At 44.1% G+C, this 18,196-nt stretch overlaps 1 protein-coding gene across 2 annotated transcripts in view; it reads left to right on the top strand.

Moving 5' to 3' along the window:
* LOC116939491 (disheveled-associated activator of morphogenesis 2-like) overlaps positions 1 to 18,196 on the top strand; it is a 118,384-nt gene that overhangs the window by 45,582 nt on the left and 54,606 nt on the right. For both annotated transcript variants that reach the window (XM_032947918.2, XM_032947917.2), the window contains exons 4-5: positions 15,242 to 15,316; positions 15,771 to 15,865. In XM_032947918.2, coding sequence (XP_032803809.1) covers positions 15,242 to 15,316; positions 15,771 to 15,865 — 170 coding nt within the window. The remainder of the gene's footprint in view (positions 1 to 15,241; positions 15,317 to 15,770; positions 15,866 to 18,196) is intronic.

Here is an 18,196-nt window from a genome sequence, read left to right as displayed (position 1 = left end):
TGGTGAATAATGTCAATCTGTCATGACCATTGTCAAATCCACAAATAAACTAATGTCAGTGGGATACTGTTAAGTTCCAATTGTTTTTTTAATATACCTGACATTGCCCATAGTTTTGATATTGCACACAGTATAAGCATGTGGAGCGGTTGTACAGCAACCGTACTTCTATTCCCAGCCACAACAAACATCAGTGGCGAGTGATATCAGAACCGGCCCAGTCCGTCTCTCCCTCCACCTCCATCACCAACCTGATTTGGTGACCCAGGTCACTCTGGAAAATGAGGGTATCCTGGTCTTCGTGAGTTCTCACCCAGGTCAACAATTCAATTTGACTCAACTTGACCAGTTTGATGATGTATGGTCAGGCAGGACATCAATGAATGAAGAGATGCCTTCATCCATTGGTGGGTTGGGAATGGCTGGGATTTTATATGAATGTATTTAAAATAAAATTTCCAAAACATTGCTTAGCATTGCACAGCCCAGCACAGAGCTCACACTCACTCAATTTAAATTCACATTAAATTAGGCAATCACCCCCCCCCCCACTCCACCATTCCCACCACCTGAGCAGGTGGTTGGTTCGGTGCATCGTGTTTCATCTGCACCCAAGCCCATGCTGCACCGAGTACCAATCGGTGCCCAGTAATTGAAGGCGCTTGGCTTGGGAAAGGGCCAACCCGAGAAAGTGATCTGACCTAGCAAGCTTGAGGCAGACACACTAATCACATGGCCCGCAGCCAGTCTACAGTTATAGACAAAGCTCCATTAACAAATTTAAGATGTAAATGGCAAAAAAATATATGTGAATTACTGCCGGTTTGTTTTAATGTAGGTTGGTGACCATCAACAATGTTTTAGTTGTGTGTTTCAGCCAGACAGTAATGAATGCAAATGTAAAAAAAGGAAAAACTTAGATGACAATTTGGCAGTCGCTTATGGCACTCAATTTATATTTTGCCTGAATAGTTGATTATTTTATATAATGTGCTGCATTTATATTTTACATTTTTATATAATGCTAGAAATCAAACACACACACACATTTTTTTACAACTTGAGTGCAATGGTGGAGCTAATAATGTATTCTGCTTGCCCAACATTATTTCCAAAATGTAACCAAAGAGGAGAGATTTAAACCAAAAATCAAACGATCTTACATGATATTTCACAAATAATGAAAGTAACTTCATACATTATCCCTAACTTAAGGGTGAGACATTTCCAGATAACAAAGCATGCAGAGCACGACTTGCATTGCTTCCCTAAGCCCTGTGCTAGCATCGGATCTTCCTCAATACATATTTATCCTCTGAAAAGAGCATGGATGGTCAGGCATGAGCGATTATGGAAGTAATAGCAGTGGCGTGATGCTTCTCAAAACTGGACGTGAGATACAGTACATCTGCAGGTGGAAATAAAGCTGGAAGACATGAAGCCTTTTCCAGATGAGATAGTTCCTTTGGCACACAGGTCTCCGCTTAACGGTCACTCGCTGAGTATTGCCTGCTGGAAAGATCAGGGGTCGTGCAAGAAGCTGTAAATGGAATGACAGGTCACATAGGCCAGCCCCGCACATGCCTTAGGCACGGGTATCACCGTTTCGTTCCTTAACTGATACAGGAAAATTCGCAGCATAACCAATTGCTTTTTTGCCCCCATGCATACGCTTAACCCAAGTAGCATAATTCAATTTTGTTCCCACAGATTCTTTTCGCAGTATCATGACAGCAGTGTGAAATTTCAGCAGATCTGCTATAAAGAACTGCTGAAGGTGATGTCAGATGGTTAGCTGCAATGGAGAGGGTGCCTGTTTGTTTTGGAGGAAAATCAAGTGCAGAGTCCGAGGCTGTGCGCTTTACTTATTTATAATCTCAAACGCGACACTGCTTGAAGATGCAAAACAGCCCAGGGAGCTTTGCTGTCGTAATCTGCCAAATGAAACATAATTTGACATATTGGATGAGTTGCTTTTGCACACTTGTCATGCAGCAGCGTTGATCTTATAGCCATTCAGCCCTTTTGTGGACGCTTTAATCTGCTGAATGCGAGTGCTTTAATACTGGGATATTGCTACCAGATGAGACGCAAACTCTATCGTCAACAGTTTATTATGCTGCCTTTGTAAACAATTTTGGTCTGCAAATTCTTCATTTTGTGTGTGCCAAATCTAAGCTCATCCAGCAACATGGTCAATTGGCATCAGTGTTTGCACAATGATATTCAATTCAACTTTTCTTTTTTGAGATCTGTAAATTATGTCATGGTTGTAATTTTCAAGTTCCTGCAGGACGTTTCATTTTTTTTTGTCGGGAAGGTGGCATCGCATGTTTAATCACATTATTTTATTCGTTTAATCAATATACACATTCAGCTCATGTGACTGGCGAACAAGTCAGCTCAGCCACTGGCATTTTCCTTTATCTGTCCTTGTCTACAAGCTTCCCTCGGGGGAAAGAATGCAGGGTGGATTTAAACCAGGGGCGTTTCTGTGTCTGGGCTGGGCAAGTGAAGTACGCAGGGCGTGGCCTTCCCCGTGCCATGTGCTGATCTTCAAAGCTCCATGTGACGTGATTAGCAGCATGTAGCCAATCCGGGGGTCATGACCTGCTGTCCCTCCCGCATCCTCCTAAAGGACATCACACATACGAACAGCTTGGATACTTATTTATGTCAAGTCTCGTGGACATGGTGGGGGGGGGGGGGCGAGATTGAATTCAACCATTGATGAGAAGACTGTCCAAAAGCGTGGGTTGTGAAGGTGGGGAGCGTAGGCAGAAGCAGAGAAGGGCAATACAACAATGGATTTTGCAACACTGCTCACCTCTGCCTAGCACAGCCCCACAGCCGCATATCACAACCTGGAATGCATGGTGCTGACCCATCCAAGCACTATCCAGGCTCAACTAACTTGAGTAGTCGATAGAAAATCAATGTATAGATAATAGGATTGCTTTAAACATGGAATGGAAAGCTTTCCAATGAATACGCGCATTGCATATACAGTACCGCACTGTATTTGAACATGGATTTTTAAAAAATAATGTTCGAAACTCTAGTCCACAGTATCCTTGCAGTCCAATGTAAAATTGACCACGTGAAAAAGTTTGCTGCATTCTGAGTATGACAGATGCTTTAGTTCATTAGGTAAACAGTGGTGCAGTGTACGAGTGGGAGCGAAACTGGGTCACGTGAAAGTTGAAACCATAGGCAATTGCAGCGGTAATTAAGACCAAATCTGATTTGCCATCCAGAAATAACAAAGCCTTACAGTATTTCTCATAGTGCTGCTGGGTGTGCTTATGCCTGGCAGCGATGTCTGAATGTATTTCTGGCAACGCGTTGCCAAACTAGACCTCAGGAGGAAACAGAGTGGGCCGAGGGCAACACCAGTCTCAAAATCAGAGTCCCGTGGAAGGGCCAGCGGAAGTGACTTGGATGATCAAAACTATTAGGTGACAAATTCATACACATAGGCTTTTAGCGAACAATATTAATCATATTCTTAGCTTTTTAGGTAAAGTCACGTTGAAGAGAAACAACAAAATAATAAAATATATAAAACAATAAAAAATTATCACGACGTTTCGACCACCTGAAGATGACCGTTTGAGTTATGGTCGAAACGTCGTGAGAATTTTTTATTGTTTTATATATTTTATTATTTTGTTGTTTCTCTTCAACGTGACTTTACCGAAAAAACTAAGAATATGAATTACTGCAGTCACGAAAGCTTTAAATCAAAATATTAATCATTATAAGGCTTTTTTTGTTTGTTAGAACCGCGTAAATGTCAATGTTTCGTACACAGCCAGTTACACTAAAATAAGTACACCTAATAGTTTAGATCTGACCTAAAACACGGTAGGACCAACACCTCGGCCGTGGCAGATCACTGTTATAATTCAGTAGGCTCACATGACATTGACTTCTCCAAGACAGAGCTTCTTTGCAAGCCATCTGGCTACCATTAGAGATTCGTTCATGAGGCTATCCACATATACAAACACAGAGATAATTTCAACCGAGAAGGTTGGATTCTGGCTTAGCAATCATTGGAAGGATTTCATAAACCATTTCGGGTCTTAATTGATTGTTCACGCTTACGGTGGCTTTCAGACCGCATCCATTATTTTCGTCTCCCCCCTCCTCTTTTCCGAACATAGATGGACTCGTCCGTCTGAATAACTGCCAAATCGCTCTCCGTGGTGCTAACGTAAAAAAAAACGCCACTTTTTTCTAATTTTCTTGCTGTGGCTTTCACACCTGATGATGATTGCTTATGTTGCAGTCGAAACGTCGTGATAATTGTATTGTTTTATATTTTTATTATTTTATTGTTTCCCTTCTACGTGACTTTACCGAAAGAACCAAGAATATGAATCCCTGCAGTCATGAAAGCTTTAAATCAAAATTTAACTGTGACAACTTAATATTACCATAATCTTTTTAAATTTATACAAATATACATTGGTCCTTTGCAGTTATTGGTGCATAGTGATGACATCGCATTACCGTATTTCAGACTGAAAACGGGAAGACATCTTCACACTTCTTCAATAGCCTGAAGAGGCTGGTTGTAATCATCAGGGGTTTGCTCTCTAAAACACCAATGTGAGCCGTACTTGGCTTGTAAATGTTGTGAGTTTTACTTTCCAACACAGGGGTGTGCTGAACTAGTAATGAATTGGCACATTTTGTTCACGTGACAAACCTTCCTGATTGGCTGTGTTGCGTGGAGGTGGGTTTACGACACATTCACGTGATCTAACCCAAACAACTTAATGAATATTACGTTACAGTTCAGCATATTACTCGTATTCATTGATTTGTATTATGTTCATAGAAGCTTCGATCTCCGTATTTCATAAGAGTGGGTTGGTAAAGACTGCTTTTAAAAATGGGCATATTGTAATTTGTTTCATTATATGACAAACGATATTGCACGTGTGTGGTTATGAAGCAAAATGGGAGCTAAACGATCATATTCATCCAAAAAAGATGGTCTAGGTTTTCTCTTGTTCTGTTCCCTTCCCGTTAGCTCAGGAACAACGATGGGCCGGATTAACTCCCTCTGTCTTTATTAAATATATCCAAGGATAGGTCGAGGTGAAATATGTCGACTGAAGCTGAACTTGTAGCACAACTGAAGCCAAGTAATTATACATAACGTGATGACATTTAGAAAACTTTAACATGTAATTTTTTTCTAGTTTTATTGTGAATCATACCGAAAAGGGTAATATTACTTCCATTAATGCATGTAGTTAAAAACTTGCCGTGGTGGACGTTTCTAGCCGTGTACATGAACTAAGGTCACGCCGTGGTGCAGCAATCAGGTCACCGTGCTCTGAACCTCACAGACCGAGTTTTGATTCCTGGCCCTCTGAATGTTACACTTGGCTAAAATCTCCCTGTGGCTTCACCAAAGGGAAACTGCCACTCACTGCTGCATTGGCCAAATTTGCTTTAAATTAAAAAGCCGCGGCTCACTTAATAGACTGTTTATACCAGCTTGTTAAAGTCTCATCGTGTCGTGCACTGACAGCAGGTTGCCCGACAGTTTCTGGGTTTTGTGGACCTTGTTCCAAATAACTGCAAAGGCAATGTTCCCTAACAGCCAACAATCTGACCCTTTGCTTTCATCCATGCTCACCAGCAAACTCATAAAAAGAAAACTATTCGAAGAGCTCTGAGCTACCCAGGCCCGTAAAAAAAAAACTTCTCGGGAGGCACGTCCCCTCGCATTGCTCACTCAACGCGAGCCGCAGGGAGAGAGTGTGTGCGATAAAAGGGGGCCGTGTCCTCTGCCACAGCAGAGTGCATGTCAGGTACAGCATTAAACATGTCAACACCCAGAAACGCTAAAGAAGGTGTATGTCAGTAAATCAGATAAGTATTACCGTGCCAGGCTGTAAATAAGTTTCGTCTCTTTGGCTTGGTGGTGGTGTGGTCAGTGCATAGTGTTAAGTTGATTTGTTTACATTTGTAAAGTAAGCATCGGTTATATTTTGTACATGTTTCGGTCCTTTTGTTAATCTACATTTGGACGATGGCCTCTCCACAACATGCGAACCGTGGAGGTTGTTCGACCATATTTCTCCATGCTGATCAGTGCGGGTTGATGAAGGCGGGGCGAGCACAGTCATGGAAGCATAGAAGTACATGACAACAAAGGATTTTGCAGCAATGTCCTCTGCTGCCCACAGTGTAGCCCTGTACAACCTGTTTTTACATTGTGTTCCTATCCAAGCATATACACAACCCTGCTTGGCTTCCAAGATCTGTTGAGCATGGGTGCATTCTCCATGATTTTATCATGGGCGAATATTGATTAATAATTACAATACTGTGGTGTATATAAAATGCACTTTTAAACATTTTAGAAATGCCTCTGAGCTATACATGCTTGTGAAATGTTCTGAAGTTTTGTTCATATTCTTTGGGTCTTTCAGTAAAGCCACGTACAGTGAGGGAAAAAAAGTATTTGATCCCCTGCTGATTTTGTACGTTTGCCCACTGACAACGAAATGATCAGTCTATAATTGTAATGGTAGGTTTATTTGAACAGTGAGAGCAGAAAAACAACAAGAAAATCCAGAAAAACGCATGTCAAAAATGTTATAAATTGATTTGCATTTTAATGAGGGAAATAAGTATTTGACCTCCTCAATCAGAAAGATTTATGGCTTCCAGGTGTCTTTTATACAGGTAACGAGCTGAGATTAGGAGCACACTCTTAAAAGGAGTGCTCCTAATCTCAGCTTGTTACCTGTATAAAAGACACCTGTCCACAGAAGCAATCAATCAATCAGATTCCAAACTCTCCACCATGGCCAAGACCAAAGAGCTCTCCAAGGATGTCAGGGACAAGATTGTAGACCTACACAAGGCTGGAATGGGCTACAAGACCATTGCCAAGCAGCTTGGTGAGAAGGTGACAACAGTTGGTGCGATTATTCGCAAATGGAAGAAACACAAAATAACTGCCAATTTCCCTCGGCCTGGGGCTCCATGCAAGATCTCACCTCGTGGAGTTGCATGATCATGAGAACGGTGAGTAATCGGCCCAGAACTACATGGGAGGATCTTGTCAATGATCTCAAGGCAGCTGGGACCATAGTCACAAAGAAAACAATTGGTAACTACGCCGTGAAGGACTAAAATCCTGCAGCGCCCGCAAGGTGCCCCTGCTCATGAAAGCACATATACATGCCCGTCTGAAGTTTGCCAATGAACATCTGAATGATTCAGAGGACAACTGGGTGAAAGTGTTGTGGTCAGATGAGATCAAAATGGAGCTCTTTGGCATCAACTCAACTCACCATGTTTGGAGGAGGAGGAATGCTGCCTATGACCCCAAGAACACCATCCCCACCGTCAAATATGGAGGTGGAAACATTATGCTTTGGGGTTGTTTTTCTGCTAAGGGGACAGGACAACTTCACCGCATCAAAAGGACGATGGACGGGGCCATGTACCGTCAAATCTTGGGTGAGAACCTCCTTCCCTCGGCCAGGGCATTGAAAATGGGTCGTGGATGGGTATTCCAGCACAGCGTTAAAACAATGATCGTGGCTGATCAAACAATGATCGTGGCTGATCATTGTGGGCACACACAAAATAGATTTTCCCAAGACGAAGGTACTCTGCAAACCCACTGGCTATCAACAAAGATTCGTTCATGAAGCCATCCAGATATATAAACACAGAAAACAATTTCAACCGAGAAAATGGGCACAAACTGAGCAATCATTGGAAGGACGTTATTAACCAGTTTAAGTCTTAACTGCCTGTGATGTTTCCATCCTACCTGCCGATGTTAGCAGTTATTTCCGACTCTCTGAGTTACATTTCCAGGTTAAATGTCTTTGCATTAACAGGCTAAATGTCTCACTAACACGGCCACCGCTCCTCCTTTCCCAAGATGTGGTGGTGGCTCTCGTTTTATAACAGGCTAAATGTCTCACTAACACAGCCACCATTGCTGTGGCCACCTCCACAGTTTTTTTTTCCTCGATGTGGCGATGGCGCCCGGTTTTCTTACATTGACATGCTAATCTTAAATCTTGACTTAAAGCTTTCATGACTGCGGGAATTCATACTCTTTGGGTCTTTCGGTAAAGTCACGAAAGACCCAAGGACTATGCTAATTTTACATGAACAGATTGACATGCTAATCTCTCACAATACAATGGCCACTTCCAGAGCTTCGTTGTCGTGGAGGTATATCAGCGCTCCGATCTTACATTTACATGCAAATTCCATCTCTAGCCTCGCCCACTTACCCTTGGGCTACACCCATCTCAAACCTATATAACATCCTGCTTCAGCAGCTCTCCCGCTGTATTCTTTCGCCTGATGACGATTGCTTGTGTTGCGATCGAAACGTCGTGATATTTTTTTTAATTATTTTTCTATCTACGTGGCTTTACTGAAAGACCCAAAGAATATGAATTCCTGCAGTCACGAAAGCTTTAAGTCAAGTTTTGTTCATATTAAAAAAATGCAACGCATTGGCTATACGCAGCTTCAGTAACCACCGGAAATTCCAATTCGGCACACCACACATGCTTATTTTACCCAAAATGTAGGAGGCCCTTTGCCTGATTTACCAATGACAATATTTTACATTCTGTATATAAAAATGTTGTCAGTTTTATATATATATCCGTTGTGTTACCAATATTTAGTGCGAAAACGTGTTTTTAAGGCCTTAGCAGGGAAACTCAAACATTAAAAACTAGACAAAAAAAATAAAGCCGTACAAAAATATTAGCTTACACACACACTTTCCTCCCACTATTCCCATCACAAAAATAAATTCCCAGACCTTGCTACCACTGCTGTACCGTGCCCTCCATTAATGTCAGTGTGAGTTTTTTCCAAGCATTTAATTTTTTGGGAAAAAATTCACAATGCGCTTTGCATCAAGCAAGTTGTGAAGCCCTGCTGCAATGGATAATTTAATACCGTAGTGCTCACTACATTCTATGCTTGTCAGTGTGTTCTCTGTAGCAGCAACAGCAGCAGTAGCACGCTCCGTTAGCTTTTCCTTTGGCTCGGACTTGAAAATTCTGGTGTTGCCATGGCATGAACTTCTGTCTTAAGTTATCCACTTTTCCACTTTTCCATTTGGCTCCCGCAAACCTAGGATATGCCTTGCACATGAAAATGTTGCGTGTGGGTTTTCAGGGGCGTGTTCCCTGGTTTTTGAAGTGGAGTGGGTTTTGGAACTTTTCAGGGGAGGGAGAGAATTGCCTTGAATAAAAACAATTCATTCATTCATAAAGGGGAATGTTCCGCTGACGTTTCCCCACGTGTGTGGCCTCCTGAGGGCTGCTGTTGTGAACATACGGAGGTGTACATATTAACTGTGAAGCGTATGTTTTATTGCTGAAAGGAATTACCATAATCATCAAAACCTTTGGTCATGGCCAGGTATGAGAAGTCACTGAGACACAGCAAACATTTTATCGCACGCAACACCGGGTATTGCGAGTAAGAGAAGAACGTTCCTGTTCACAGCTCGCCTCTCTCTTGTTCATACTCATTCATGAAGAGTTCGTATATATGTGTAGTGGATGAACAGGCGCATACAGGTTGGATGGTAAAGACGCGCGAGTTGTGGACAGTGGGGTCACGTCGGGCCGGCCAGGAGCGGCAGCGGAGAGCCTGGAATAGAAACGGCCCAATTAAGTTGGTACGTGATAGATGGCTGTGATTGGCCGGGGTTGTTGTCAGCGGCCAAGTGGCGCCGGGGTGTCTGGAGATAGAGGGGGGCAAGTAACAGGTGCGGGGGGGACGTGGGGCGTCCTGGGCACGCGGCCTAATTAATTGGTTGTTGATGAGAACGGGAATATATTCGGGAGACGGAGAGAGCGGAGGAAGTTGTCACTGGGACTGGAACGGAGCAGGTCGGGGAGAGACGGAGAGAAGACATAGGAGACAGAACGGGCTAGCAGTGGAGCAGAGACAAGCAGAGACAAGGAGCGACTGAGAGCGATAGAGACAAGCAGAGACAAGCAGAGACAAGGAGCGTCTGAGAGCGATAGAGACGGGCAGAGACGAGCAGAGACAAGGAGAGACCAGGAGCGAGACAGAGATACAGCGTGGGACAGAGGCAGAGTGAGACAGAGACAGTGAGGCAGAGACAGTGCGAGAGCGAGATACAGAGACAGCGAGCGACGGGGAGAGACAGAGACAGCGAAAGAGAGACAGAGACAGCGAGAGAGAGACAACGAGCGACGGAGAGACAGAGACAGCGAGCGACGGGGAGAGACAGACAGCGAGCGACGGAGAGAGACAGCGAGCGACGAAGAGAGACGGGGACAGCGAGCGACGGAGAGAGACAGAGACGATGCGGAGGGACAGTGAGAGACAGAGACAGCGAGCGACGGAGAGAGACGGAGACAGCGAGAGACGGAGAGAGACAGAGACAGCGAGTGACGGAGAGAGACAGAGACAGCGAGTGACGGAGAGAGACAGAGACAGCGAGCGACGGAGAGAGGCAGAGACAGCGAGTGACGGAGAGAGACAGAGACAGCGAACGACGGAGAGAGACAGAGACAGCGAGCGACGGAGAGAGACAGAGACGTAGTTTCATAGTTTCATTTATTTGGTATAGCCCTGTGAGCCATTCGGCTCTTGAATCGGGTGCAACCGCGACAAACAAAAAAACTAAAATATGAACAAGAAAACATCTTAAAGTGACTTTGTGCATGTGCAAACAGAAAATCCAGGAAAAACATCAAAATATTCCTGATATAGCACCGTACACCAACGCTGTGTGCAAAAATCCCAGTGGGATGCAAGTCAACAACAACAAGAAAACGTATATTAAGGTCATCAGTCTAACTCCGTACTACAATAAACAAAAACATGGCCAAACCAAAAAACTTTGAGAAATCAAAATAAAGCCATAAATGCAATGTAACAGTGATCATAGGAACTGTGACCGAATTTTTAACAATAAACTACATAAATAACATGTAACACCAAACCCTAGAGCCACAGCTGGCTGCATGAGTTACTCCACAAACAACAGGAGCATCAGTCGGAGTATCACATTTTTCAATGCACCTTTAAGATCAGCACACTAAATCAAAATACAGATAATACTTTGCAGCGGTTATCCGGAGTGAAACATTTTATTTTATTTTAGGCCACTGAATAGCAGTGGTAGCTAGGGGTGTACAACTCCTCTAGAGCAGTTTTGAATGAAGATCTGATAGGTGGTGATTCAAGTTGCAGTTTATTGGCAATAGCATTCCAGACCCTGGGGGCATCAATAGCAAAGGCCCTTCCTCCGGTTTTTGTACGGCAATAGGGAATGTGAAGCTGGTAGATGAGCGAAGACCTGAGGTCAAATTTGTTCTTTGAAACAGAGGAGATCCAGCAGGTAGTCTGCGGATTTTTTTGTAAGTACATCGTGAATAAATAAGATCTGGTGTACAACCCGTCGAACATTAAGAGATGTTAAGATTGACCCAATGTAGAGATCACAGTGGTGAGTCCTATATGGGCAGTTCAATGTAAATCTTAAGGCCGAGTGATAGATGGAATCAAGCTTCTTCAATACAGTACTTGGGGCTGATTTATACACGATGTCACAGTAGTCAAGTAGAGGCAGTATGGTAGCTTTTATCAATTCCAAACAGAACATTGGGGGGAAGCAGTGCTTGTGTCGATACAGAAAACCAGTTTTTATTTTTGTCTTTTTACCAATATAATCAATGTGATCTTCAAAATTCAGTTTTGAATCCAGGATGACCCCAAGATACTTATAGATCTTTACTTGCTCTATTTGATAATTATTTAAGGAATGTAATTTGGGAAAAATAACTTCCTGCTTTAGTCCTGGTGAGAAGCATAGCACCTTGGTTTTGGAGGTATTTAGGACTAGTTTAAGAGCAACTAGCTGATGTTGTATTTTGTTGAAATCACCCTGGAGCTCAGCAATCACGTCATCCGGAGAGCGGCCAGCAGTAATCAGTATCGTGTCATCTGCAAAAAGATTTACCCTGGAATGATCCAGGTCAGTGCCCAAGTCATTGACATAAAGAGAGAACAAGAGGGGGCCGAGGATGGAACCCTGTGGAACCCCTTTTGACGGAGAGAGACAGAGACGACGAGTGATGGAGAGAGACAGAGACAGCGAGCGATGGAGAGAGACAGAGACAGCGAGCGACGGAGAGAGACAAAGACAGCGAGCGACGGAGAGAGACAGAGACAGCGAGCGACGGAGAGAGACAGAGACAGCGAGCGACGGAGAGAGACAGAGACAGCGAGCGATGGAGAGAGACAGAGACAGCGAGCGACGGAGAGAGACAGACAGCGAGCGATGGAGAGAGACAGAGACAGCGAGCGACGGACAGAGACAGCGAGCAACGGAGAGAGACAGACAGCGAGTGACGGAGAGAGACAGAGACAGCGAGCGACGGAGAGAGAGACAGAGACAGCGAGCGACGGAGAGAGAGACGGGGACAGCGAGCGACGGAGAGAGACAGAGACAGCGAGCGACAGAGAGAGACAAAGACAGCGAGCGACGGAGAGAGACGGGGACAGCGAGCGATGGAGAGAGACAGAGACAGCGAGCGACGGAGAGAGACAGAGACAGCGAGCGATGGAGAGAGACAGAGACAGCGAGCGACGGAGAGAGACAGACAGCGAGCGATGGAGAGAGACAGAGACAGCGAGCGATGGACAGAGACAGCGAGCGACGGAGAGAGACAGACAGCGAGTGACGGAGAGAGACAGAGACAGCGAGCGACGGAGAGAGAGACAGAGACAGCGAGCGACGGAGAGAGAGACGGGGACAGCGAGCGACGGAGAGAGACAGAGACAGCGAGCGACAGAGAGAGACAAAGACAGCGAGCGACGGAGAGAGACGGGGACAGCGAGCGACGGAGAGAGATAGAGACAGCGAGTGACGGAGAGAGACAGAGACAGCGAGTGACGGAGAGAGACAGAGACAGCGAGTGACGGAGAGAGACAGAGACAGCGAGTGACCGAGAGAGACAGAGACAGCGAGCGACGGAGAGAGACAGAGACAGCGAGTGACGGAGAGAGACAGAGACAGCGAGTGACCGAGAGAGACAGAGACAGCGAGCGACGGAGAGAGACAGAGACAGCGAGCGACGGAGAGAGACAGAGACAGCGAGTGACGGAGAGAGACAGAGACAGCGAGTGACGGAGAGAGACAGAGACAGCGAGCGGCGGAGAGAGACAGAGACAGCGAGTGACGGAGAGAGACAGAGACAGCGAGTGACGGAGAGAGAGACGGGGACAGCGAGTGATGGAGAGAGACAGAGACAGCGAGTGACGGAGAGAGAGACAGAGACAGCGAGTGACGGAGAGAGACAGAGACAGCGAGCGACGGAGAGAGAGACAGAGACAGCGAGTGACGGAGAGAAACAGAGACAGCGAGCGACGGAGAGAGAGACAGAGACAGCGAGTGACGGAGAGAGACAGAGACAGCGAGCGACGGAGAGAGACAGAGACAGCGAGTGACCGAGAGAGACAGAGACAGCAAGTGACGGAGAGAGACAGAGACAGCGAGTGACGGAGAGAAACAGAGACAGCGAGCGACGGAGAGAGAGACAGAGACAGCGAGTGACGGAGAGAGACAGAGACAGCGAGCGGCGGAGAGAGACAGAGACAGCGAGTGACGGAGAGAGAGACGGGGACAGCGAGTGACGGAGAGAGAGACAGAGACAGCGAGCGACAGAGAGAGACAGAGACGACGCGGAGGGACAGTGAGAGATAGGGAAGGAAGCGGAGTGAAAAGATGAAGTCACGGGCGTAATGTGGAGAGTTGTAATAAAAGTGGTGTCGGAGAAAACAATAAAGTTGTCCGCGTGAAGTCAACCACTACATATGTATTACTGGTATGTATGTTCATTATGTGACAACAGACTTAGGGGGCACATTCATGGTCAAAAGTATTTCAAATGGTTATTACGGTATAAAAAAAGTATGCTATTTTAAAGATATATTAAATGGGGCATTTTTGCCGTGTGACTTTGCCCTCCTCAAAGGAAACATTACATTTTTATAATCTCAGAATCCATTGCTAACGTCAGTGAATGCGAATTATCATTTTTCACGTGTTAAATTTCTTCACAATGTTACAATTCAAACATAATTTAATTAATCAAATAATTGCATGAAATGTATTGCGCTGGGACTGCATGGAAGAACCTTACTGGTAATAAATCTACTAGGTACGCTTTTTTCCCCTTTGAACATTTTTCAGTTTAAATCTCTCAACGTGCACCGCGTGATGAGATGAAGCGTGGGAAGGCTTCTGCATTATTAACTTGTGCTCAGTGCTATTGACAGTGTGTGGTTTTAATCATTCTTCTCAGCTGCTGTAAATCAATCTTTAGTGCTTCCAGTCAACAAACATGGCCCAGTTTAATTCACGTGCAACTTGAAACATCGCGCTTCCTGTAATATTTCACTTTTTTAAAAAGATTAATTTTAAGGGCAGCGTATGTGTGTGGAGTAAAAATGTCATGCTTCACTGAAATATTCCTGAATTATTCACTGACTAGTTTTATGCTTTCCACTGCAGTGATTGTTGCTGCCCATTATTTATAAAAATTGTGATCGACTGATCATTAACTTAGCGAGACTGTCTTGCAAGTTTGGAAAATTCCACTATGATTATTTATGAATCCACCTATCAATGATGCCATTATTTAACATCTCATTTGTAAACAATTATAAAGCGCCGTATTCAATTCCTCCACTAGTTTAATGATTGCTTCTCATCATGCACTTTGGTTACATCTTGCTCTCTAAGAGTTAGTTTTGCGTCTCTCCAATCATCAACATCCTTAAAACAGCAGGGGATAGACAATATCTGCTGTTGCTGATGATGATGACATTCATCAATCTAGAAAGGAGGTCACAATAGATAAATGTGTTATTTATATTGAACATTGTGCGTAAAATGTGTGCATATAGTCCATGGGCCAGAGCAGAAATTGGAACTACATAAGGTAGCAACATCTTAGTCATACTGATTGATTTTTTGGCAAAAAAGTGGATTATTTTAATAAGCCACTCTTTGCAAATAGTTACCACGTATTAAACTGTTGCTGGCCACATCAATAAACTAGTACATTGATGTCACCTTGGGTGGCACTGACAAGTGAATGATCTGGTCTGGGCTCGTGGACCGACAAGATCCTTGCTCACTGTTTACATCGCCATGTCTTGTGGTGTGCAGGAACAGGATGACCCGAACAGGCAGGCGACGAGCTGGCCCGACTACTACATCGATCGCCTTAACCAGATGGCAACGGTGAGCAACGCCCACATCCAGCAGTAGAGCTTACCGTACACGGCACGCGCCGGCTGTGCGAAGTCAGTCCTCAGTCGGTGCTATTTGCTGTTACTGGCCTTGGTGGTAAGTGGCGGTGAAAAATATATTCAAACCAAACACCCGTCAGAAGTTCGCTCACTCAAGGGGCCCTGGATTCACGAAAAAATATTGATGCATCGAATATCTTCTAAAATAAAAAGCCGAATAAACACAAGTTCATTAACGGAGAAACACAATATGGTTCACGTACTTTTTTTATCATTTTACAACATCTCTATATCTTGTCTCCGTATTTTATGTCACCTCACGAGGATTTTATAAATTGAAGGAGGGGCCCCCCAAGATTGCATTCATATTGGACTCCCAATGGTGATGCCTGCAGGGAAAACAACCGATGAGCTTGTGTGGCTGTGCCCCCCCCCACCCCCCCCAGATGCAGTCCATGTTTGCGTACAACCAGGAGGAGGTGGAGACACGCAACAAGACGGTGGAGGGCCTGAAGACTGCCCTGCGCACCCAGCCCATGAGGTAAGGCCCGCAGACTGGTGGAATCTGGAGGGAAGGGGAAGGGTCAGGAGGAAAGGCTGAGGCACAAAGGGAAAGAGAAAACAACAGGGCCTGAAAAGGAGCTGGAGGTATTTTAACAAACGTGTTGTGTAGTACATATTCTTAGCTCTTTCGGTAAAGTCACGTTAAAGGGAAACAATAAAATAATAAAATATATAAAACAATAAAAATTCTCACGACGTTTCGATCATAACACAAACAGTCATCATCAGGTGTGAAAAACCAACGGCAAGACACATTTGAAAGAAGTGGCGGTTTGCATTTATTTATTTGTAAACGGCACATTTATTTATTTATTTAAAAAAAAAACGTTAGCGCCACGGGCAGCGATTTGGCAGGTTAATTTAGAAGGACGAGTCCATCTATGTTCTGAAAAGAGGAGGGGGGGAGACGAAAAATTAATGTATGCTGGCTGAAGGCCACCGTAAGCGTGAACAATCAATTAAGACCTGAAATTGTTTATCAAATCCTTCCAATGATTGCTAAGCCAGAATCCATCTTCTCGGTTGAAATTGTCTCTGTGCTTGTATATGTGGATAGCCTCATGAACGAATCTCTCATGGTAGCCAGATGGCTACCATGAGAGTAGTGTTTTGCTAACATTTCTGTTTTTTTGCAAGGGCCAAATATTAATTGACTCGCTGACATTTTGCACAAACTTAACACTTGCTATATAAAGGAGCGGTCGGATGTGTTACGGTGTAGATGTCATGGCACCCTTTGATCATGTGCTTGAATGAAATGTTGCCACTTGTTTTGTATAACTTGTGAAATTAAGCATCGTCTTAAAATCACCTTACAACCATAATAACCCACGTTCCATTTGCACGCCATGTCACAAATTATAAACACACCTCTGGTAGAGCAAACACATTTAAAAGCAAATTTTTTTAAATCTCAAAATGTGGGTAAAAATAAAGTCATTGCTCTTGAAACTATTTTTTAAATATGTATACATTGGGGAAACAGACCTTGCGCTGAGCAGGTGGCCCATTCACCAGTGGGTTTGCAAGGCACCCAACGTGCATGACTGCTGCCAGTGTGGGCTAAATTGGAACAAATATGTCGTAATGTCACTGCATGCCTCCCCCGCAGCATCTGTTTTCTGCATCTGCCAGGTGCATGTTTCAAAGCTGTGCCGAAGGATTTTTAATTTGGGGTCCCTAGCGTAGCATCCCGCAGCACAGTTGGGCCCTGACCTTCTGACCTGCAAGGGGTCTCCATGGAGACAGAGCCCCAGGTGTATTGCTTGCAGTCCTGCTGTTCTCACGAGCAGATCTGTGTTATGGGAACCAAAAGATGTTCGTTGGATTAGAACTTATTATTCTCAATTATTCGTGAAATAATCCCACTTTTATTACATTTGCAAACATGCTCACTGATTACATTTCCATATTTATATAAAAAAAATTAACGACGGTACATTTTTGACATTCCTTCTTAAAAATTTAATTTAGAAATCCAGCAGAAAGGATTTCTGTTGATAATATATGCATATACTCTAATGGTTTATTATTTGCAATACAATGGACCAACTTTAGTTGTTTTTTCCTTTTAAATCATACATTTTGTTTTCTCTGTAATCAAGTATTGCATGAAATCTATACTGGGAACAGAGCCTCATTTATTAGCAAAAATGTGTTGCTGTATTAGCAGTGGTGCACAAATAACAAAACTTGGCACATCTATCAAAAAGACTGCCCTAAAAATAAAAATAAACAATTTTCTATGGTGGTATTTTGGAAATGTCCCTGCTTTTTAGAGCCACCATGAGCTGTTGTCCTCATTCTAAACTTGGATGCACGCACATACCCTCTTAAAAAGCATATCTTTGGCAATTTTTCAAATATAATAGTATAACCCCTTCAAAGTTCCAGGGGAGTGGTATTTTTATCTGTTTTCCTCGATGCCTGGAGACGGTGGTTCCTGTGCAGTAAAATGCGGAGTAAATCCTGTCCAAGGGAGGCCTCAGAAGCCAGGGGAATTATGTGGTCGAGTGTCCTACAGAGAAGCACCACATCAAAACGAGGCTCTGCCCTTCCTTGCCTTGGTGGACCGAGGGATACTTTTGTGCCTCAATAGGTTTGGGGTTATTCGGGATGGAAGGAGTGAGAGACCCACTGAAGCAGAGGGGAGGCATGGCCATTCTAACCCGAGGCAGGGTTCTGTTGTTCCTTGTCCATAGGAAACCACTGCTCAGGCTGCTTTCTCCCATGGCTGAATAATTGAACATCAAAAGCAGGTGGCTTGTGAGCCTTTATAAAGGTAAAGGTGCAGGCCTACAATATTTTG

The sequence above is a fragment of the Petromyzon marinus genome, chromosome 6 (genome assembly GCF_048934315.1).
Source record: "Petromyzon marinus isolate PM22_M1 ecotype Great Lakes invasive population chromosome 6, UKy_Petmar_22M1.pri1.0, whole genome shotgun sequence".
NCBI classification, from domain to species: Eukaryota; Metazoa; Chordata; class Hyperoartia; order Petromyzontiformes; family Petromyzontidae; genus Petromyzon; species Petromyzon marinus.
The sequence above is the reverse complement of the archived record's forward strand: the minus strand, read 5'-3'. Positions and strand labels throughout refer to the sequence as shown.